Source organism: Geotrypetes seraphini, chromosome 4 (assembly GCF_902459505.1).
Source record: "Geotrypetes seraphini chromosome 4, aGeoSer1.1, whole genome shotgun sequence".
NCBI lineage: Eukaryota > Metazoa > Chordata > Amphibia > Gymnophiona > Dermophiidae > Geotrypetes > Geotrypetes seraphini.
Window position 1 is genome coordinate 252068020 of NC_047087.1, and position 23608 is coordinate 252091627.

The 23608-nt window shown below is 42.1% G+C and overlaps 1 protein-coding gene across 6 annotated transcripts in view; it reads left to right on the top strand.

Moving 5' to 3' along the window:
- PCDH15 (protocadherin related 15) overlaps nucleotides 1–23608 on the top strand; it is a 2123136-nt gene that overhangs the window by 1922508 nt on the left and 177020 nt on the right. For all 6 annotated transcript variants that reach the window (XM_033941002.1, XM_033941006.1, XM_033941004.1 and 3 more), the window contains one exon: nucleotides 7722–7862. In XM_033941002.1, the coding sequence (XP_033796893.1) occupies nucleotides 7722–7862 (141 nt within the window). The remainder of the gene's footprint in view (nucleotides 1–7721; nucleotides 7863–23608) is intronic.

Sequence of the window (23608 nt, forward strand, 5' to 3'; positions counted from 1 at the left end):
CTGGGAGAAATCAGAGGGTATGAGGTGATATGTTGTATGCACTGACCACTTTAAATAGCTGCCCTGGAGCATTGGGCTATGCTTTCACCACTCGTAACTACCAGTGAGGAAAAATAATGCCAGCTCAAACCTGACATTATTTTTCTAGAAATAACACACATCTTGAAAGCTTGAACTGAAACTGCACTATTTATATACTGTGGTAGGGTTATCCCTAGGTATTGCCTCCCGCACCGATACCAGCGGGCTAGCGGCAAGATCAGCACGACTCCGCTCCTCCCCCGAACCAGCGGGGATCCTCTTTAAAAAGGCAGCAGCGGGTAAGGGAGCTTCGGTGGCTGCAACCGCCCAACAAAATCGGCTCACTTTCTGAGCTCCTTCGGGTCCCTGTGCTTGTGAGCCTGCTCTGCCCCCCCATTCCCCCTGAACAGCTGGGACCATTTTGAATCCTCGGAAAGAACCTGTCCTCACTTGCTTCGGTGGCTGCAACCGCCCAACCGATTCGGCTCACTTTCAGAGCACCTAAGGGTCCATGCCGGCAACTGAGTGGAGCATCTATCCACTACTGTCTGACCATCACTCGATGATATCTTTAAATAATCATTTTAACACTGTTCCTCACAATTCATAAGCACTGCTCCTTACTGTTTCTAATTCCATGAATTGTTCCTCTTCTGAAATTATCCCCAATCTTCTGACACGGTGCCTCTCGGTTCCTATTTGACATAGTTCTTTCTTCTGATATTGTACCTGATCTTATATTGTTCCCCAACATTGTACCTGATCGAATATTGTTCCCAATAAGCTGATATTGTTCCTCTGACTTTATCCCTCTTGGTTAGTATTCTATTCGCTACCAATTGCTCACCACATGATGGCGTCTTTAAATAATCATCTAATACTTTTCCTTATGCTTTACTGGTCATGTTCAAAAAGCTGGGTCAACGCACTTTATTCTATTCCCATTCCAATCCTAACAAGAACTCGCTCTTCCAACTCAGAACCCCCCAGAGCAGTGAATCGAATCCTATACGACTGTTCCGAAAGGGGTCCTTTTCAGATCCCGGTCATTTCCTCTTCATGTAAACCTAGCAGACCCCATGGAAAAAAACAGCAGACACTGAGAAATCTCAACCATTCAGTTACTTCCAACTCCCATATCCATCAAAACTTATTTGGCTGTTACCTAAATATTCGCTGCATAAGAAACAAGTCACAACTGGTTAAAGACTGGCTAGAGGAGACCAACCCAGATTTTGTCCTGTTAACCGAAACATGGTTGGTCTCCGACAATGACATCATAATACACGAGTGCCTCCCACCAGGGTTTAAAATTATATCTCTACCCAGGAACAGGGGAAGAGGGGGAGGACTAGCAATCATATTAAGTGACTCATTCTACTCCACCATCATAGCATTGACTTCCACAGCAGATCTTGAAATTCTATCCTGTAAACTTTGGTCAGATCAGTTAGAAGAATGCCTAATAATTACTCTATTCTACATACCCCCCAAGAAATGGCCCACAGCTAAAGCCAACCTTTTTTAATTCCTCCTCACAAACTCAATAGCAGGCCCCTACAACCTACTGACTGGCGATTTAAATATTTACCTAGAACAGTCAGAGCAAGGCGACTCCAAAGACTTACTATCCTTTATTTCTTCACTAGACTTCTTTGTGCCGGCCCCTGTAAAGACCCACCAAAAAGGCCACCAATTAGATCTAGTCACATTTTCCTCTAAAGAACTAGTCAACCCCAAGATCTCCTGGATGCAAGCTACCTGGAATGATTCTTTATGGTCAGCTCACCGACTATGCAACTTCCAACTTAATTGGCAAGCACAACGTTCCTGATTCAAACCCAAAGAGGCAAAAAGGAACAAAGATATGATAGCTAGAAGAGGTTTGGTGAACCCAGTGGAATTCTGGTCACATTTTGACTTGACTTCTAACCCAGATTTAGAGTCCTTTTCTGTAGATTCCTGGAACAACATGAGTACACAGATACTAAACAAAATGGCCCCATCAAATTAAGAAGAAAAAGGAACAAAAATTTAGATGGCTGGTTTGACAACGAGTTAGGAACTCTGAAACGGGAGCTAAGAAAACTCAAAGGACAATGGCTGAAATCTGGAGACATCAAAGGGAGGGCAAACGAGACAAAAACTAAAAGAATACAAAAAATTTATAACAATTAAACGCTCTAACTTTTATGCCCCCAAAATTGGTTCACCAAACATCAACACCAAAAATCTTTCCAATCTAGTAAACATTCTCTATGACACACAGGCCGTTTCCTATTCTACCTCAGACTTCCCCCCCCCCCCCCCCATCTGCTGATACGCTGGCGGAATTCTTTAACAACAAAATCACCAATCTGAGATCCAAACTGCTAGTCTCCTCATCTAATCATTTGAACTACCCAGTGGCGCAATACAAAGATGAACCTAGGGTAGACATGTCCTGGAACAAATTCATCATTCCTACTTTGGGTCAATTCTGCAAACTTTACACGAAATACGCTGATTCTTACTCCAGACTAGACAGTTGCCCACCAAACGTTATGAAAGCTGCCCCTGTCTCCTTCAAAGCTAAGTTATATAACTGGCTTTCTTCTCTTACTGACCAGTACATTTCCCGAGGATTTAGGTCAGATTCTGATCACCCCAATCATAAAAAATCCGAAAGAATCCCACAAGCTGACATCAAATTACAGACCAATTGCAAGCATCCCCTTATTTATAAAACTGATGGAAGGCCTAGTCAACCAGAACTTAGTAATGTATTTGGACAACTTCAGTATTCTACATGAGAATCAGTCAGGCTTCCGCTCAGGCTTTAACACCGAAACAGTTATAGCCTCACTACTAGATCTCCTACATAATTTATTCAGCCAAGGTTCTAGTGCACTAGTCCTACAACTAGATCTAAGTAGTGTCTTTGACCTAGTCGATCACGACATTCTAATTGACTATCTGGTAAAGTGTTAAATTGGTTCCAGGGTTTCCTGAGCAAACGATCTTACCAAGTCTACAGTGATAATAAACAATCCTGCAGATGGACAAATTCTTGTGGTGTTCCGCATGGTTCCTCTCTATCCCCTACCCTGTTTAACATCTATCATGCCCCATTAGGGAATCTATTGCAAAGCTTAAAAGTCAAATTCTATATCTACGCAGATGACATCACCATAGTTCTTCCCCTCACAAACCTAACTTCAGAGACAAAGAATCACCTGGCATTTGTCCTAAAACAAATTGAATTATGGATGACAGAATTCAAACTGAAACTCAACTCAAATAAAACCAAATTTTTTCTCACAACCCCTAACGATAAAATCAAAGATTCTAAAATCTCCATGAATGGTCAGGACTTCCCTATTGTCGATTCCATAAAAATTCTGGGAGTGACTCTCGACCGATACTTTACTTTAGACACTCACACGGATTTATTGACTAAAAAATGCTTCTCGACATTATGGAAACTAAGAACCATCAGAAAATACTTTGATGCAGCATCATTCTGTTTACTGGTGCAATCTTCTATTCTAAGCATACTGGACTATTGCAACATCATCTATTTGGGAACTTTCAAGAAAACCCTTCATAGACTCCGAATTATTCATAATTCAGCAGTACGCCTGATTTTCGATTTAAAAAAATGGGAACACATAAGTCCCTATTATCAAAAAACTCCACTGGCTGCTCCTCGAAGCAAGAGTTTTGTTTAAATTTTCTTGTCTCTGCTTCAAATCAATCTTTGGTTTGGCCCCTTTATGCCTGGTTTCCCACTTTAATCTGGGTTATACTACCAGGCCCACACGCGGAATCCACATATTTACCCACCCAACAATAAAGGCCTGCCGTTACAAAAGATTCCTGGACAGAACTCTAGCTTTCCAGGCAGGCAAACTGAACGATTGGCTGGGAAACATTATCACCCACTCCTCATCCTATTTTAGTTTTAGAAAATTAGTAAAAACGAAACTGTTCAACCAATTTGTTACCTAAGAATTTTGTCCGTTCACCATCTCTCCTATTCTGTACACTGATATTCATTGCTTCTACATTGTAACCTTGTCGCTGATTGTCCAGCTTTTTCTTATTGTATTTGCATTCTTTGTACTTGTATTTATTGATTCTTCATTGTAACTATGTCGCTGATTGTCCAGCTCTTCTTACTATAAACCGCCTAGAACTTCCATGACTCTGGCGGTATATAAGAAATAAAATTATTATTATTATTATCAGACATCTGGATTTACCCAGACATGTCCTGTTTTTAGAGGACTGTCAGGGCGTTTGGATGGCTTTTCAAAACCCATCATTTTGTCTGGGTTTTTAAAAGCTTCCAGCTCAGGACCCCGTCAGGAGGGCATCTGCGCATGAATTAATTAATTTTTAATTAATTTTATAAATTGTATTTCTCCCTTTTACCTACTTGTTTCAGTTTGTATTAATAGAACATAATGATTAGTCTGTATAATAGTTTTATTTGTATTTGTATTTGTCATCCCTGGCTTTTACAATTATGTAATACGCATTGAAATATTGGATATTGCGTAAAATCTAAATTTAATAAACTTGAAACTTGAACTTGAAACTTGAATGGATGCAACACATCCATGCGCACATGCATGTGACATCATTGCATCACATCTGCATATTGCAGATGCCCTCCTGACATGGATCTGAGCACAAGAAGAGGTTGGGGGCATGATTTGGGCAGAACAGGGTAACATAGAAACATAGAAAGATGACAGCAGAAAAGGGCTGTAGCCCATCAAGTCTGCCCACTCTTCTGACCATTAAGTCTGAGTGCTAATGACCTAGTTCCTTAACTCTACCCTCGTAGGGATTCCACGTGTATGTCCCATTTATTCTTAAAGTCAAGCACGCTGGTGGCCTTGATCACCTGCATTGGAAGCTTGTTCCAGTGATCTACTTCCCTTTCTGTGAAGAAATACTTCCTGGTGTCACCATTAAATTTCCCTCCTCTGAGTTTGAGCGGGTGTCCCCTTGTGACCGAGGGTCCTTTGGGAAAGAAGATGTCGTCTTCCACCTCGACACGTTCTGTGATGTATTTAAATGTCTCAATCATGTCCCCCCTTTCCCTGCGTTCCTCTAGAGTGTAGAGCTGCAATTTGTTTAGTCTTTCTTCATACGAGAGACCCTTAAGCCCGGAGATCATCCTAGTGGCCCTCCGTTGAACCGACTCAACTCTAAGCACATCTTTATGGTAATGTGGCCTCCAGAATTGCACACATACCAGCTGGGTGGAATTGGGCAGGCCTGGGGGCATGGCCATGGGTCCGGATTTTATGATTATAAGATCTGCTATCCCTATATGGTGGGAGTTACTATCCTGGTTACTGTGTTACTATAGGTTAATGATTTCCACATTAAACATCCCTTCCCCACCCCCACCCCCACCCCGTGCTAGTGGCTGCTTCTGCGGTAATCGCTCCAATGTCTATAGGGAATTAATGAAAGTCAGAGTGTTTGCCTTGTGGCAGCCGCTAGCCTGGCTTTGTAAAAGAAGCCCTAAATTTGGCTAGGTAAAATATGATATTTTACCACAGCTTACTAATAGCCCCTTTTAATGTATGCACTGAAAATAGAATCATAGGATCAATTTTACCATGTTAAGGACAGTTGTCTTTTATGTCCTCAATAGTCCACTTAACTAACCAATTAACTGGAAAGAGCTTTGAGTTTAGTGCCAGCGCTTCTTGCCTGTACTAAAGGGAAGCGTGATTTAATATTCCCCTTTTAGTCACTGTCCCTGAAGCAGCCTGTAATAGATTAAATATGGCCACATTGGGTTATTTTAATCCCCATTTTATCAAGCTTCTTTAGGGTTTTTTATTGCCGGCTGCTGTGGTAACAGCTCCAACGCTCATAGAATTCCTAAGTCATGCCTAAAGTTAGGTGTGTTTTAGGTGTCCAATCTAAGGGCTAGATTCACAAAGCAAACTGATTGTGTACCGATCGGTCAGTGACCCCTTTATGATCAAATTTCCCTCCGGCCCCATTCACTAACCTCTCCAGCAATCCGCTCCGAATCCGTGCATGCAAATGAGGAGAAACGCATGCAAATTGGACAGTGACGCGATTCATCAACAAAAAATTTAAAACCGACTGGGCTGGCCACTCAACTAAAGAAGAGACTGGTCCAACGAATTCTTGAAGCCCCAATATGCAGATGGGGGCGATCAGAGGAACGCCCCCATCTGCCTGCACGGATTGCTGCCTGCACGGATGCGATCCGCGCATATGCACAGACCATATGTAGATGGTCTGCGCATGTCCGTCCGGGCTGGGGCCCTTTTTTTTTTTTTTGTTAACTTTAACCTTTTTTTATTGTTTTTAGCACTACGAGTCTGCGGGTTTTAACCCGCTTTAAATCCGCAGGTTAAAACCACAGGCTCACAGGCCAGGGAAGGACAGGAGAGATTCGGGGAAGGTCGAGGCAGAGCAGGGCGGCATTCAGGGGGAAGATCGAGCAGGGCAGCATTCAGGGGGAAGATCAGGGCAAAGCAGGGTGGCATTCAGGGGGAAGATTGAGCAGGGCGGCATTCAGGGGAAGATAGGGGCAGAGCAGGGCGGCATTCAGGGGGAAGCAGGCAGGAATGATTGCAGGGCCGAGAGCAGGGCTTCTAGTCGGAAAGACGTTTTTGACTATTCCCTAGCAGTCGCTTCTTCAGTTGACCGGCCAGCCCAGTCGGATTGGATTGACTGTATTGTGAATCGCTGCCTTCCTTACTTTTGAATGTCCCTCCCCTCATTTGCATGCACGGATTGGAGGATGATCAGCAAAGAGGTAAGTGAATCGGGCCGGAGGGGAATTTGGTCGCTAAGGGGTCGCAAACCAATCGGTACACGATCGGTTTGCTTTGTGAATCTAGCCCTATGTCCTTTGGATGCCTAAGTACCAATTATCACTTGTTAAGACCCTTAATTGGATCATTAACCACTTAAATTGGATACCTAAAGCATGCCTAACGTTAGGCATGACTTAGGCGCCCTTTATAGAATCGGGGCCAAAGCGCACAAAATTGAGTTCCTCGATTTGCAGAATAAGGTCAGTTGTATATGCAGCTTAATTTAACATTTGTCTGGTAATTCAAGTTAACAGTCAATTATCAGCTTAAATTGGTGCTAATTTGCCTTAATTGGAACACCATTTGCCAGTTATGGTACAACTGACCTTAGTCACTATTCTAGAATCTAGGCGCTCATTTTCTGTTGCTCAGAACTTCAAGACAGTATGACCAAGGGAGGGGCATGGGCGTATCAGTGAAGCGTCACTGAGTTATGCGTGCATGTTATATATTAGGGGTTATACACCTAATTGCCAACTGCTAGGCATGAGCGCTTACACCAGCCTTTGGCAAAGCGTAAATGCTTGTGCCTATAGATAGGCTCAAAACTGCAAACTTAGGCTAGTATTCTGTAATGACAGTTCCACAGAGAACAGCCATCATAGAATTTGTGCTCACCATATATCATCCCAGCACCTATATTATGGCATCATTTATAGAATTTACCTTTATATTCACATAGGAGGAATTCTATAAAAGGTGCTCAAAAATGGGTGCTGGAAAAGATTGGTGTGCGACCTTTGTGAACTGCACAGTTATCTTTTTTGTTTATATTTTGTGGTATATCAAGCATAATAAATAACAATAATAATAAAAATATTTTGTCCTGCATTACAGGTATGTTCAGCATTGATAACAGCACAGGTGTTATCTCCACTATAAAATCACTGGACTATGAAATCACAAAACATTATGAACTGAGAGTTCAAGCAGACTCCATGCAAGTAGTTAGATTCAATCTGCGTGCTGCTTCTAAAAGTAAGTTTTATTTTATGACTCCAGTAATTTGAATTATGCCTTCAATTTTCTATAGTCGCATTACTTAAAATAAAATTCATGCAGTTTCTATGTTGCTTTTCCTGCCTTTAGATAACCAAAAATTCATTGTAATCTATTCTAACCCAAGGCGCGTTTCAGAAAGTTGACATAGTTAAGGGTGAATAATGGGCAGATCGTGGGCATATTTTACATGTAGGTGTCTAAATTGGATTTAGGCACCTGGCATAAATAGGAGGCACATACCTTTTTTGATGCTTACTGGTACCTAATTCTAATTTAGACGCTGTTAAATGTGATTCTATAATCAGCGCTTAACTCATGCACTATGCACTGCATTTTTTGGCACCATTTATAGAATGAGGATGAAATAGCATGTTGATATTCTTGTGATATGCATGCATAAATGTCATTTTTCTTTGTCAATAACTTCCAAATTGCATTGCTTGTACAGTATGTTGGTCTCAGCACAGTGTACAAGAGAATCAAGCAATGGGCAAACAAAAAATGATTGCATGGATTCCATGTCAACACAGTTATAAGTCTCGGGTTTAGTAGAATATCCCAGTTTTTATGTGTTAGCTATTTCCATGATGATCTTGGTTCAGGGTTGATTTAGGACCCTCCAAGAGATCGTCATCCATGTAGAAAACTGCTCATTTGCACTAATAGCCAAACTAATCCCAGCATGAATTTGCAAGTAAATTAGTTCTTTAAGACTATGCTTTTGAAAAATTTGTCTACTTAGAATGAATTTTTTATTAACTGCCTTTAAAAAGCATTGACAGTAAGCTGTTAAATAAATTTTTGGTGAATTTTTATTACATTAGCAAGATTCTCAGAATTTGCTAGCAACTAATTTGATGTAATCAGTCAATAGTCAACTACTCTAGACTAGTTCACTGATCTATAAAATAGTTGAATTCTTGAAAAAGCATGCTGAGAAATATGTTTGGAAAATGGTGGTCTCTGATATAAGGTCAGTGCAAGAGAACTCTATGATATATTTTCTTCTATTATTTCATATGTTAAAAAAAATATCCTCCACTCCCACCCCCGACTTTCAGCCAGCAGTGGTGCAGAATTTTTAAATGCTTACTGCCAACTAGGTTAGTCCCCAGTATTTAGCTCCTGACCATATCCAGGCATCAGCACTGAATATTGTGGGTTAATTTTGAGTGAGTTGGCCACCGAAGCTTATGCGGACCCAGGACCAGGACATTTTGAAAAGCCGTCCAGACGACCGGACATGTCCTCTAAAAAGAGGACATGTCCAGGTACATCCAGATGTTTGGTAACCCTACTAAAAGGTTCCACACTGAGTTTTTTTACTCCTTTCTTGCTGTTTCTGCTACACTGCATTTATTAGTCATAAACCAGTTCATATCTAATCTAATATTTGTGTGTCACGCATACCTAAACAGGCTTCCGGAGTCTGTTTTAGGGGAAAACACCTTCCAGGGATTCAAGACAAGGCTAGACAAGTTTCTGCTGAACCAGAATGTGCGCAGGTAAGGCTGGTCTCGGTTAGGGCACTGGTCTTTGACCTGGGGGCCGCCGCGTGAGCGGACTGCTGGGCGCGATGGACCATTGGTGTGACCCAGCAGCGGCAATTCTTATGTTCTCTAGGCAACTTGAGGAAAGGAAAGGAAAAGGGTTAGGGTGGGAGGAGGGAGTGGAAGGGGGGACAGGAAACATAAAACATAGGCGAACTAAGTAAAGGTCAGGTGCTTATGATGATCCTAGAATGTCGAAGAGTAAAGTTTTCAGTTTCTTTCGGAATAGGATATAGAATATGATGGCAGAAAAGGGCCGATGGCCCAACAAGTCTGCCCACTCAAGAACCCTTCTTCCCTGGAGTATCTATCGTTTGAGCATAGCTCTGTAGGATATGGTTAGTTTCTGTTCATATAGTCTCTGCGAGATCATTCCAGATTTTGACTCCGAGGAAGGTGAACATGGACTGGAAGATTCTTTTGTATATATGGAAGGCTGACCTCTAACAGTAAAACTGCAAGATTACTGCTAAAGTCGCAGCCACCATTTTAAACAGCAGTTTGCTGGGGATAAGAGCAGTAGGGTTCTCTCCTGTCCTGATGATGCACTTAACTACCAGGGACCTAAAGGGGACACCTGAAGGGGCAGTGAATCTGGAATTGGGGGATAAGGATTTTAAATCAGGAAAGAATCAGAATTTGGGGGCTGCAATCATGGGGGGAGAATAAGAATCGATGGGGTCATGCATCAGGGAGAAGAAAGATCCCTATATGCAGTCCCAGATGATATTCAGCTTGGAATCACAAAAGTGTATTATGTTGGTGTCATTCCACAGAGTTTTTTTGGTTTTCTCTGGATTTTCTTCTTTGTGGATATTTTGGGGTCAATTCCTTTTGGTTTTTTTTTAATGTTGGTGTCACCCACATAAATCTGGGCATCAAATTCTTGACCAGTGAGTCCCAGATACTCAATGCAGGTGCTGACCACTAACAGCTGATTATTGATCAGACAATATTTAAGATCAGATTTTTAAGTAGTAAGTGAAAATTAATCCAAACCAGTACAAAAAAAATACCTCAGATCATTTCACTTGCAGTTTAAAATTTGCTCAAGACTTTAATTTCTTGCACCCTCTTCTGGGTGGAAAAATATTCCAGAGCGATAATTTGTATATGCAGGAGTTTATACTGTTGGATTTTCTCTCATACCATAAATCTAACCCTTTTGACTAACGGTTAGATGGTGCATCCTAGAAATAATGTTGCTTTCACAGTTTTTCACATAGAAGTTGTCCTTTATAAAAGTTCCAAGGACATTAAAGCTTTAGGCAAAAGACAAGTAATTACAAACTGTGCAACTTTCAGTTTTAAACTTTCTGGCCCTGCTTTCATCCAGTTCTTAAATTATACCACGAGCTGTATGCAAATAGCCAAACATCTGAAGATATTCAACCCATGCTGTGAAGAAAAACAAATTGAAACTGACTGGAAAGGATATTTCTGATGCTGTCCTTCACTTAGATACAATTCTGTAGCATAATAGTGTGAATTTCACAGATTAGAGGTTTTTGCTGTATCACTTTGCAAATTTTATGTGTAAACCTAAAGCAAAAGGCGGAATCCATAGATAGTACATTATTCAGTGTTGAGATCGTTAAAAATACCAGAGTGCATAAGCAATATTGATAGATAAAAACTGTTTGATATAAGCAGTCTGCACATTTTCAGCTTAATGCTATAAAAAGCACTAAAAATTGTGCATGCAAATTTGGATGTGCTCTCAATTTATGTGCGTAATATAATTGAATAATGAGCCAATTAGTGCCAATAATTGGGACCTTTAGCCGTTATTGCTGCTAAGTGGAATTAAAATTTGCACATGTATTTTTAGACACAGGATCCACGTGTAAATTTTATTCACTGTTCTTTAAAGGGAAGTGACTGTGGGAGGGTTAAAGGTAGATCAGAGTCATTCCTGCAGATTATAGAATAAGGGGGGATCTGCGCCTAATTTAGGCATGAGGATTTACACCATGTTTCAATTGGTATAAATGACTATGCCTAAAGTTAGCACCAATTAAACTGATGTGGTGCTATTTGCATGAGGATGGCCCTAAAGAAGTAACGTTCATGCTACGAAACGATCGTAGGCTGGCTTGTGACAGTTTTATGTGCTACTTTTCTTTTGTGCAGATTAGAAATACGCTTTTCCCCTGGTTTTTGTATCACAGAGGGTGCTTGTTTATAGCAAGAAAAGTTGTTTCTGCCTATGATGAACGGATGGTGGAATGGGTTTCTCCTGTCTAGATAATTGAGGCTTTTTTCTTTAGGTTTGCTATGATTGCAGCACCTCTTTGTTAGGATTTGTTCTTGGTAGTTCTAAGTTTTTTTTGAGGGGAGTTATTGATTTGTTTTGATTGTTTATATTACCCCCAGCCTCTTGTTTTCATGGTTTTTGTAGACTACATTGATGCACATACATGTCTAAGCAATATTTTGTAAGTACACTTCCCCCTCCGAATCCGTGGTTTCAGCATCCGCAGATTTGGTTATTCGTGTTTTTAAACTCAAAAACCCATTTTAATTTTTCGGGCTATTTTAAGCCCTGTAAGCCCCCCCCCCTTAAGCCTTACCTGGTAGTCTAGCGGGTTTTCGGGGCAGGAGTGATCTTCCCATGCTCCTGCCCCATGCTGATCGCTCACAGGAAATGGCTCGAGAGACTACGGGAGCTCAAGGCATCCATTTCCTGTGAGCGATCTGCACGGGGCAGGAGCATGGGAAGATCGCTCCTGCCCTGAAAACCCGCTAGACCACCAAGTAAGGCTTAAGGGGGGGCTTACAGGGCTTAAAATAGCCGGGGCGAAGCGGGGGTTAGGGGCAGAATGGGCCTGAATATTATTTGCATTTTTTTAAATATTTGCGGGCCAGCTCTGCCGCTAACCCCCATGGATACGGAGGGAGAAGTGTATGCACATATTGCACAGATGGGCATGCACATAGGTGATGACTGGGCAGAGGAGCTCATGCACATAATTTACAGAGTACTGGAAGTTATACTGTATCTTCAGCATTTAGGTGCTACCATTTACATAAGCTCTTGGTCGGCACACACAAGCACTCATGCTTACATTATAGGCGCATAAGTTTACCTGTTAGGTTAGTACTCTACAAAGGAAAGTAGGAGCCTGCTTTCCTTTAGAGAACAGTTTATTTATTTATTTTTAGCATTTTTATACCACTTACAGTCAGGTACTCAAGTATTTTACCCTATCTGTCCTGGTGGGCTCACACTCTATCTAATGTGCCTGGGGCAATGGGGGATTAAGTGACTTGCCCAGGGTCACAAAGAGCAGCATGGGGGTTAGACCTACAACCTCAAGGTGCTGAGGCTGTAGCTCTAACCACTGTGCCACACACTCCTCAAAGTAGGAGCCTGTTTTCCTTTAGAGAAGAGTTGTCACATGGTACCCTCCAGGTGCCTAAATACAGCTTCACTGTTATAGAATTTCCCCCCATAATGCTGTTTTATTAGTCCACAAGATGATTTTTTTTTCATGCTATAGTGAGATAATTGTATCAGGAAGAATATTTTATTATATGAGATTCAAATACCTCAAGTGCTAGAGATGTTGGATGTCAAATTTAACTGGTTAATTCCTAATTACTTTTGGGCCCCTTTTATAGAGCCATGGTAATGATATTGCCAACATAAATGCACCAAAATCCCTTGGAATTGAATGGACTTTGGTGAATTTACTGCAGCAGCTTCGCTACCACGGCTTTGTAAAAGACCCCCTTTGTCCATATTAAGGCAATTAAAGTTAAGTCTTAATATATATTTACATCAACCTGTGTAAAATATCTGCAGTAAGAGTTAAGGGCGACGCCTGGGGTGACCCCGTGTGCTTGGTTGCGAGCAACGTATTATAGGGTGACCTTACGTGCTTATTACACTCATACACAGATGTTTTATAGTGGAGGTCTTCCTACACCTCTTTGTCATAAATGTGGGATGGGGTCATACTTTGGGACATGCCTTTTGGTTCTGCCCCATTATTCAGCACTTCTGGAGGCATATAATCTCTTATATGTCAGGGTTAATTGGGAGAGTCTTACGCAGTACCTCGGACGACTTTGTCTTGGATTTGCCAGAGGCTTTTGGCCATTTACTTAGGGGGCATCGAGCTTTGTATAGGAAGATGAGTTTACTGGCCAGGAAATATATTCTTCAGTGCTGGACGGTTCCGGACCCTCCGGCATATTGGCATTGGCGGAACTAATTGCGTCAGTTGGTCATTTGGGAGGCGTGAGATGCCGGATGGTCTAGGAAACAAAAGATGTTGTTTTTGAATATATGGGAGCCTTACATCCTGCAAGTCTTACATCCTAAGGGTCGCAGTGTGGTTTTAAGATGGGTGTTCTAATTTGTTAGTTAGTTGGGTTGGGAGAGTAATGGTGAGTACTGGTGGGGTGGGGTGGAGAGTATCATTGGGAGGAGGAAAGGGGGGTTTGAGGAGGGGAAATGGGGTGTATTGAAGGTTCTGGCAATTAGTTAAAGATAGGATAATTGACTCAGGTGGGGGGAAGGGGTGGTCTGACATTTTTGGGGTTCATAAGAGTACAGGGTTTTGAAGTACCTTTCCACCCTCATTAATCTCACTTGCCCTATGTAAAGAAGGAAGGGGAGGGAGTTTGGTTGATGTTACTCTTTTATTGCATATGCTTGTTCTATTATTGTATATGATGCATTATTATTTGTACTGTGCACCTTTGGGGTGCACTGGTGTTGTATTTGCTGTGTTTACATCAATAAAAAATGTTTGAACCTAAAGTAGCTGCTTCTGTGGTGACAGTAAGGTGGAAAATGTTTGATAATTTGTGCTGAATATCATACTAACTTGCTGAATTTGAACCACAACCACCTCCTCTAAACTGGCACTTTTTGTTTTTGTCTGTGTCCAAGAGAATCTCTGCATTTTCTACGTACTGTATATCAAAAGGCTTAAAGCAATTCCATTAAAAAAAAAAACTACGGTATCTATGATTACATTTAAAGCTAGTTGGGACTCTGTTAGGACATTGTTTTTGCTAGTAATATTAATGCTCACATGAATCGTTTTTCCTCACTTTCAAAAATATCTCATGTAATTTTGCTAAATTTTAATCATGGGTCTTGTAGCTGCTGAGTGTAACAGATTAAAGCAGTGGTAATGTAAATTCTGAAATTCTGCTTACTCCATTCTAATTAACTAAACTTAATGAGCAAAAGTAATTGGCTAGTATGCCAGTCCTCCAATTTAATTTGCATGCATAGGTTAACTCATCTGAGAAAGCACATTTTGCTTTGCAGTGGTTTTTTCCCCTATTTTAATGACTAGAGTATCTCTATTTGATGTATGTGCTATTTCTGATAGATTTCTAGGCAGAGATTAGTACATTAAACTTCACTACCGTATTTCTTCATGTATAGGCTGCGGCCTATACATAGATTTTGTAAACCGGCCTAGTGGGCGAGGCTTGCTTAAATGGGGCGACCTATACATGGAGCAATAAAGCATCTCCCCCCCTTAAATAGCTCCCTTGCCAGAAATTACCTTGTGGACTGCCGCTCCTGCCTCCTCCAAACATGCTGTCTGCCTCCTCCAAACATGTTGTGCAGGGCAGGAGCGATGTTTACGATCTCAAGCCTCACCCCGTGCCGTCGCGAGAACTGATGGCAGCCAATCAGGATGGGTATGGTGCGAGGCTTGAGATTGCAAACATCGTTCCCCTGCACAGCATGTTTGGCAGAGGCAGCCAGCATGGAGGAGATATTTTTTTTGGAGGGAGGAGATGATGCCCCAGGAGGGATGGGCTCCAAGAGCACGTAGGCCATGTGCGCTTCTGCACTGTGGGGGGAGGGGGGGAGGAGGAGAGGAGATGATGCCCCGGGCAGGCTGGGCTCCGAGAGCACGCAGGCCGCTTGCGTTCCTGCAATGGGCGAAGAGGAGAGGAGAAGATGCCCCAGGTGGGCTGGTCTGGGCTCTGAGAGCACGCTGGCTGCTCACGCTCCTCCTTTGGGTGGTTGCCGCTCTCCCCATACTGCTTTTCTTCCATCAAGGGGTTTTGGTAATGTGCTCAGACAGGAAAGGTTGGATTTTGGTTATAGAAGAAAAAGTGACAGGCTTTAGTGGTTTGTTGGAGCTGAGTGGAGAAGGAGAGCGAGGAGTCAAAGATGACCCCAAGGTTGCAAGCTACAAGACAGGGAGGAGGAGAGTGTTGTCCACAGAAATAGAGAATGGGAGGAGGTGAGTTTAGGCGGAAAGATAAGAAGCTCAGTCTTAGCCATATTTAGGTTAAATGGCCTTCCTTAAAAAAAAAAAATTGTAATTGGGAGAGATCAAAGAAAACATATTTTACATTATTTAAGGAGAATAAACATTTACAAAGGTAACGAAGCTGGAAAGATGCTCCTAAAACCAACACTCCTTGTTTGAGTCCTCTTTGTTTGAGTCCTCCAAGCAACATCAGAAAAAAATAACACTGCACTCCCCTCCCCACCACCTTAAAATTACAATCAAACATCCTAAAATATATAACAGGGTCTCTTTGTTTTGCAAGAAGACAAAGAAGATCAATACAGTAGCCCAAAAAAGAAACTTCATCTGCAGAGGACTCCAATATATTCTTTAATTTGCCAGGCTTTGCTGAGGAATTGCTTCATTTGTTATACTTCATTTTACCATCACATATCTTATTCAGAGGTGGTTAACCTTCCTCTTCATATTTAAAAACTTCTTTTGGAAACTTGTTAAAAAGGTCCTTAGGAGACTCAATCATATCAGCAAGATTCCCTTGCTGTGATCAACTCAGCAGCAACACGATTCTCTAAACAGCGTCTGTGACATGGATGCTGGTTAGAGAATTGGGGTGGTTAAGCGGGGTTAGGCGTCTGTCCGTTAGGATAGATGTGATTCTATAACATACACAATTCTATATAGGATGCCTGTGTGCGATTCTCATAAGATGCTTAGGCGGCTGCTGAGACCAGGTGTCCTATATAGAATCAGGCCCAAATAAATAATAATAATAATAATAATAAATTTATTCTTGTATACCGCCCATCCGTGAGGTTCCAGGCAGTTAACAGAGAAGAGGAACTGTACAATCAAAGGCACAATTCCAGCATTGTTCTTTTAGACACTGGTAGATGCCTTGAAAATAATTTTAAAAGGTCTTTAATGGCATTTTTCACTTAACTTATGTACCAGTAGGGCACCTACCAGCGCCTAAGTTAAGGCAACAACGAAAAAGTTAAGGCACCATTTATAGAATATGGGGCTCATAATCGAAACAAAAATAAGTCTGAAAACCCACCCAAATCGGCACTTGGACGATCAAAAGGACAGGTCATCCAAGTACCGATCGAAACGGCTTTAGACATATCCATGGACTTTTTAGGCCTCAAAATACTGCTGTGCACCCAGAGCAGAAAGGGGTATTTTGGGAGGAGTGGTTAGAGTGGGAGGTGGGTCGACCTAGACTTAGGGCTTCTTTTACTAAGCTGAGATAGCGGTTTTAGCGCGCACTAGACGCTAATGCCAGCATTGAGCTGGAGTTAGTTCTATCCGCATAGCACGGGTTTAGTGTGCACTAAAATTTTGTGCGCGCTAAAAATGCTATCGCAGCTTAGTAAAAGGAACCCTTAGTTGCCCTGCAGTGATAATTGAAAGTTTGACGAGGCTGCCTGGACTGAACTTATACGTTGTGACTTAGGCGATCTAAAAACAGGTAAAAATGCCCAAAATTTATCCAAAGTGACCAGATAACCACTGCAGGGACAAAGTAAAGACCCAAGTACATTCCCCCCCTGTGTTCACTAATCCCCTCACACCGACATAAAACTCAGAATAAAATCATACATACCTTCCTCCAGAACATCAGCACCTGGCATAGGAAAGCCTACTGTACTGCCATATAGGTGGCACCTATAATAGCCATATAGGTAGCACCTATAATAACCATATAGGTGGCACCTATAATAGCCATAAGGGCTATTTGGGTTGTAGACAGGTGGGTATAGTTGGTTTTGGGGGGCTCAACATTACTTATATGGGAGTTCTGGTGAGATATTTATGTGGCACCCTTTTTGCGAAGTTCACAGCAGTGCCCTCTAAGATGCACACTGCTTTTTTCCCATGTCTGAGTGCCCAGTCCATCACAATGCTGGCCCCTCCCATGTCCAAAAGGTCTTGTTCTTGGCATTTGGGACTTGGATGAGAATGTGGTATAAAGATAGACATAGTGGCGGTCTGGACAATCAAATGCCTGGACGTACAGATGGACGATTTTTTCTTTTTTTAAGTATACTTTAGATGCATTTTTTGAAAATGGACATTTGTGCCCTGCCAACTTTGGGTGACTAGCGCCCTATCTCTAAATTGGACTTAGATGTATATTTTAATTATGCCCCTCCATGAGCCTAAGTACCTAAAGTTAGGCACTTAACTTAACCTTATAATTGAAAAAAAAAAATTAATTGGGCAATAGTCGCCTGTCTTGTTAGGCATGATTCTACAAAAGATAGGTGCTTCTTGCATTGCACCTAGTGGTACCTAACTCCAAAATAGGCATGTTTAGGGGCTGAGAAGGACTTTGGCACTGCTAGGTATGATTCTCTATAGGATGTAAATGCCTTAATGTAGGCAGGGCTGGATTAAAGGGTAGGTCCAATAGGCACGTGCCTCGGGCCCAAAAATATCAGGGGTGCCCCAGAGCCGGCATTAAGGGTGAACAAACAGGGTAAGGGACCCCCGATTGCCTGGTGAGGTCAGCTCCCTTTCGTTCCACTCCCTCGCTGCCCTTTTGCCTACCGCCTGCAAGCAAACTGAACCCAAGGCATGGGGCTCTAACACTATGCGCGCTGGCTTCCCTTCTTGTCCAAAACAGGAAGTTACATCATTCATGTTTCGGACGAGAAAGGAAGCCAGCGTGCACAGTGTTAGAGCCCCCCCACCTGGGATTGGTTTGCTCTAACACTGCACACACCGGCTTTCATTCTCATTACGTCATGAGGTGGAAGGAGGAGAAGGGAAGCCGGAGCAAGCAGTGTTAGAGTGAACTGAATCCAGGCAGGAGGGGGTGGGGGGGTGGGGGGCTCTAACACTGCATGCACTGGCTTCCCTTCTCATCCGAAACAACGTAACTTCTGACGTAACTTCCTGTTTCGGACGAGAAGGGAAGCCGGCATGTGCAGTGTTAGAGCCCCATAGCCTGGGTTCAGTTCGCTTGCGGGCAGTGGGCAAGAGGGCACCAAGGGAGTGGAAGGGAGGGAAGCTGACCTGACCTCACCAGGCAGTCAGGGGTGGGGGAGAAATGCTGTTGCACCCAATTGGGGAGAGAGAGGGAAGGAGGGGGGGAGAAATGCTGCTGAATCCAATTGGGGAGATAGATGGAAGGAGGGAGAAGGTTGAACCAGGGAAGGGAGAGGAGAAGAGAGATGCCAAGACAATGGGAGAGAGGGGAAGGGAAGGAGATACCAGACCATGGAGGGGGAGGGAAGGGAAGTAGATAGATGCCAGACCAGGGGCAAGGAAGGAGGGAGGGAGAGAAAATGCCAGATAATGGAGGGGGAGGGAGAGATAGAAGGAGAGCAGAAAGATGCCAGGGCAGGGGGGAGGGAATGGAAACTAAGGAAACAGATGCCAGACCAGAAGGAAGGGACTTGTGTGCTTAGGGGCCCTTGAATTAATCATGCCCTGAATGTGGGCCTTTAAACCTTTGGCCTATATTACAGGCACTTAAGTGCTGTTAGGCACAATTCTGTGATAGGTGCCTAAGTGTGATTGACAAGAGATAGGTGCCTATATTATAGAGGCCTATCTTTTCAGATTCCATTTATAGAATTTCCTCCTATGTGTCTATTCATTACAAATTAAACACAATTATTTAAAAATTGTACATTTCAAATTTAAGACAACAAAAGTTATATCTAGCACAAGATATTAGCTCACAGCCAAGAACCATTAAGTTGAAGGTTCTTAAAAGTGAAAAGTGCAATATTGGTTTGTTTGTACTGTAGATCTGAAAAGCACTTTGGGTGTCAAAGAATAAGTACAAATAATATAGTGAACTTAATTTGCATATACAACTAACATTAGATGAATGCAAATGAGGTTATCAAACATTTCTGGACATGGTGGCACTGAATTGATGAGATGCTGTGAAATTAGATGACACTGAACTAATATTCCACTCTGGAGTTTATATGATATTGGAATGATGAACCACTTGGGAGACAGGTGACTTTGAATGAACCAAACTGAATTAATGAACTAGGATTAAATGACACTGAATTGACACAAAATCCCTTGTTAGATAGTATTAAATGGCTGAAGCTTTGTGAGGTTTGATAATAAAGGAATTGATGAGCTATTTGTGACTGACACTGAAATGACAAATCACTTAGGAGTTCCATAGAATACAGCTGATGAGTTAATTTAGATTGAAATGTTTCTGTGGTTGACAAAATTCAAAGTTAAAAAGAAATTGAGTTGTATTCCTGTCTATAATCACCATAGATGGGAGACAGCTAACATTCATTGCATCCACCTTAAAAAGATCAATCATGAGTGCAAACTGAGATACTGTAGTTTAATTATTGTTTTTACCTTTGCAATATTACAAAAGCTTTTGGTAAGGAAGAGATTAATAAATATGAATGAATAAATATGACAGCACAAAAATTGATTTATGAGTCTATGATCAGATAGCCTGCAATTGATGAAGTATTCTTGAGTTATACTGAGTCATACCATTTTGAAGTTGATATTGAATATTTGAGACTGAAACATCTCTATGTGATCTGAATCTGGTTTCAACATAGCTAGCAAATTTAAGAAGCATGTAGTAAAACCACTGAAATAACTATCCCTCTCCCTTTGATGAAGCCGCACTAGGCTTTTTTATTGCCGGCCATGGCGGTATTAGCTACAATGCTACAGTGATAAAAAAAAAGCCTAATGCAGCTTCATAAAAGACAGAGAGGGGGGTATATAAGAAGATGTGGATTTGGATTATAGATTTGATTACTTGCCTTTCTAAACCTGATCTCAATGCCATCTTTCAGTAAAAAAATTTGAGATAGCATCCATGGCTGGAAATATAGAATAGGAAATTGGGAGGGAATGGAGGAAGATCAAGGAGATTTTGTAGTTTTATGGTGACATCAAGAGACTTCTGAAGGGAAGATAGGAGACCTTTTTAAAGAACAAGAAAGAGTTAGATGCCTAAAAATATAAGCTTGTAAAAGCTTCCTAAAATGAAAATTTTGTATTCCAAGCTTGATGCCTTAGGAAGTGAATTTTCAAAGGAGAGAAGTTGACTTTTCCAAGATCGAAATGAGAGCTAAAGGGTATCTTACTGGGAATAAGAAGATTTACTAGTTTCTAAAATACGATTTCAAACTCTGGGCTTCAAGGGTTGCAAATCAGTCAAATTTTCTGGATATCTCTAATGATTATGCAACAAACAAAAGCCAACAGGACTTGTCACACCTGTTGATAGCCACAATAAATTACTAATATAACATCAAACTAAGGAACTATCAATTCATTAAATTACTTATCTTTTATTATTATATAATACTGTTTAGGTGCTCCCAATTTATGCCAGGGTTTGCATGGCTTAAATACTAGTGCCTAAGTTAGGCACCTACCGGCACTTAAGTCCATTTTAAATGTCTACACGGAAAACACACCAAGGAACTGCCCGTGATTCACCCTTAACCATGTCCACTTTCTGGTAGCACCATGGGTTATTTGCATACCCAAATTGGTACGTGCCTACTGAGTTAGATTCTTACCACCCTATTAATTTTAATTTAATTATCAAGCCAATTAAGCTTGTTATCAGCATCAATTAAGCCTATTAAATAATTAACCCCCTTTTTACTAAACCTTGGTAGAGGTTTCTACCGTGGCCTGGAGCACTAAATACTCCGATGTTGCTGTAATGCTCAAAGAATTCCTATGAACATAAGAGTATTTAACGCCACAGACCATACTAGAAACTTCTAGTATGACTTAATAAAAAGAAGGAGGGGGCATCTTTTATAGAAGGCATATTTTATAGAATGTGGGGCTCAGAATCGAAACGGAAATACATCTAAAAATCAGCCTAAATTGGCACTTAGACGAACAGTGAGACAGGTCGTCCAAGTGCCGATAATCGAACCAGGTTTTAGATGTATTTAAAAACGACCTAGGCCTTCACAGTGCTGCTGAACGACCAGAGCTAAAAGGGGCATGGCAGGAGGAGTGTTGAGGGCAGGATTTGGGCGGGACGTGGGCTGTCCTAGACTTAGTCGTACTGCATGTATAACCAAAAGTTTTAGAACACTGCCTAGATGGAACCTGGACGTTGTGACTTAGGCCATCTACAACCAGGTCTAAGGCACAAGAAGGTATTCAAAGTGACCAGATAAGCAATGCAGACACAAAGTACATGCCACACACACTGCCCCATTGATCACGTCCCCCCCCCCATAAAAATCGTCGTAATAACAACTTTACACATCTGCCTCCAGAACATCAGCACCTTGCAGCCTGGCATAGGAAAGCCTAGTAGAACTGCACAGAGGTGGCTTAAGTGGTCTTGGGGGTGGGTTAGTGAACCATGGAGAGGAGGACCCAGGCCCATAAGCCACTCTAATCACTGCATTCATGGTGAAACATGTACACCCCTCAAAAAAACCCAAACCCTTTTGTACTGCCATATAAGTGGCTCCTGCAGCCATAAGGGCTATTGGGGTTGTAGATAGGTGAGTCTAGTAGATTCTGGGGATGTTTTGGGGGGCTCACCATGACCTATAAGGGAGTTTTAGTGAGATGTTTATGTGGGACCCTTTTTGTGAAGCTCACAGCAGTGCCCTGTAAGGTACCCCACTACTCTGGTGCCATGTCTGGGTGTCCAGTCCATCACTTTTCTGACCCCTCCCACGCCCAAAAGGTATTTTTCTAGGCGTTTGTGACTTTGACAAATTTTTGGATGAAAATGGGGTATAAAGATGTAACCTAGTAGATGACGGCAGATAAAGACCCAAGGTCCATCCAGTCTGCCCAACCTGATTCAATTTAAATTTTTTTTTTTTTCTTCTTAGCTATTTCTGGGCGAGAATCCAAAGCTTTACCCGGTACTGTGCTTGGGTTCCAACTGCCGAAATCTCTGTTAAGACTTACTCCAGCCCATCTACACCCTCCCAGCCATTGAAGCCCTCCCCTGCCCATCCTCCTCCAAACGGCCATGCACAGACACAGACCGTACAAGTCTGCCCAGTAACTGGCCTAGTTCAATCTTTAATATTATTTTCTGATTCTAAATCTTCTGTGTTCATCCCACGCTTCTTTGAACTCAGTCACAGTTTTACTCTCCACCACCTCTCTCGGGAGCGCATTCCAGGCATCCACCACCCTCTCCGTAAAGTAGAATTTCCTAACATTGCCCCTGAATTTACCACCCCTCAACCTCAAATTATGTCCTCTGGTTTTACCATTTTCCTTTCTCTGGAAAAGATTTTGTTCTACGTTAATACCCTTTAAGTATTTGAACGTCTGAATCATATCTCCCCTGTCTCTCCTTTCCTCTAGGGTATACATATTCAGGGCTTCCAGTCTCTCCTCATACGTCTTCTGGCGCAAGCCTCCTATCATTTTCGTCGCCCTCCTCTGGACCGCCTCAAGTTTTCTTACGTCTTTCGCCAGATACGGTCTCCAAAACTGAACACAATACTCCAAGTGGGGCCTCACTAATGACCTGTACAGGGGCATCAACACCTTCTTCCTTCTACTGACTATGCCTCTCTTTATACAGCCCAGAATCCTTCTGGCAGCAGCCACTGCCCTGTCACACTGTTTTTTCGCCTTTAGATCTTCGGACACTATCACCCCAAGGTCCCTCTCCCCGTCCGTGCATATCAGCTTCTCTCCTCCCAGCATATACGGTTCCTTCCTATTATTAATCCCCAAATGCATTACTCTGCATTTCTTTGCATTGAATTTTAGTTGCCAGGCATTAGACCATTCCTCTAACTTTTGCAGATCCTTTTTCATATTTTCCACTCCCTCTTCGGTGTCTACTCTGTTACAAATCTTGGTATCATCTGCAAAAAGGCACACTTTTCCTTCTAACCCTTCAGCAATGTCACTTACATACATATTGAACAGGATTGGCCCCAGCACCAAACCCTGAGGGACT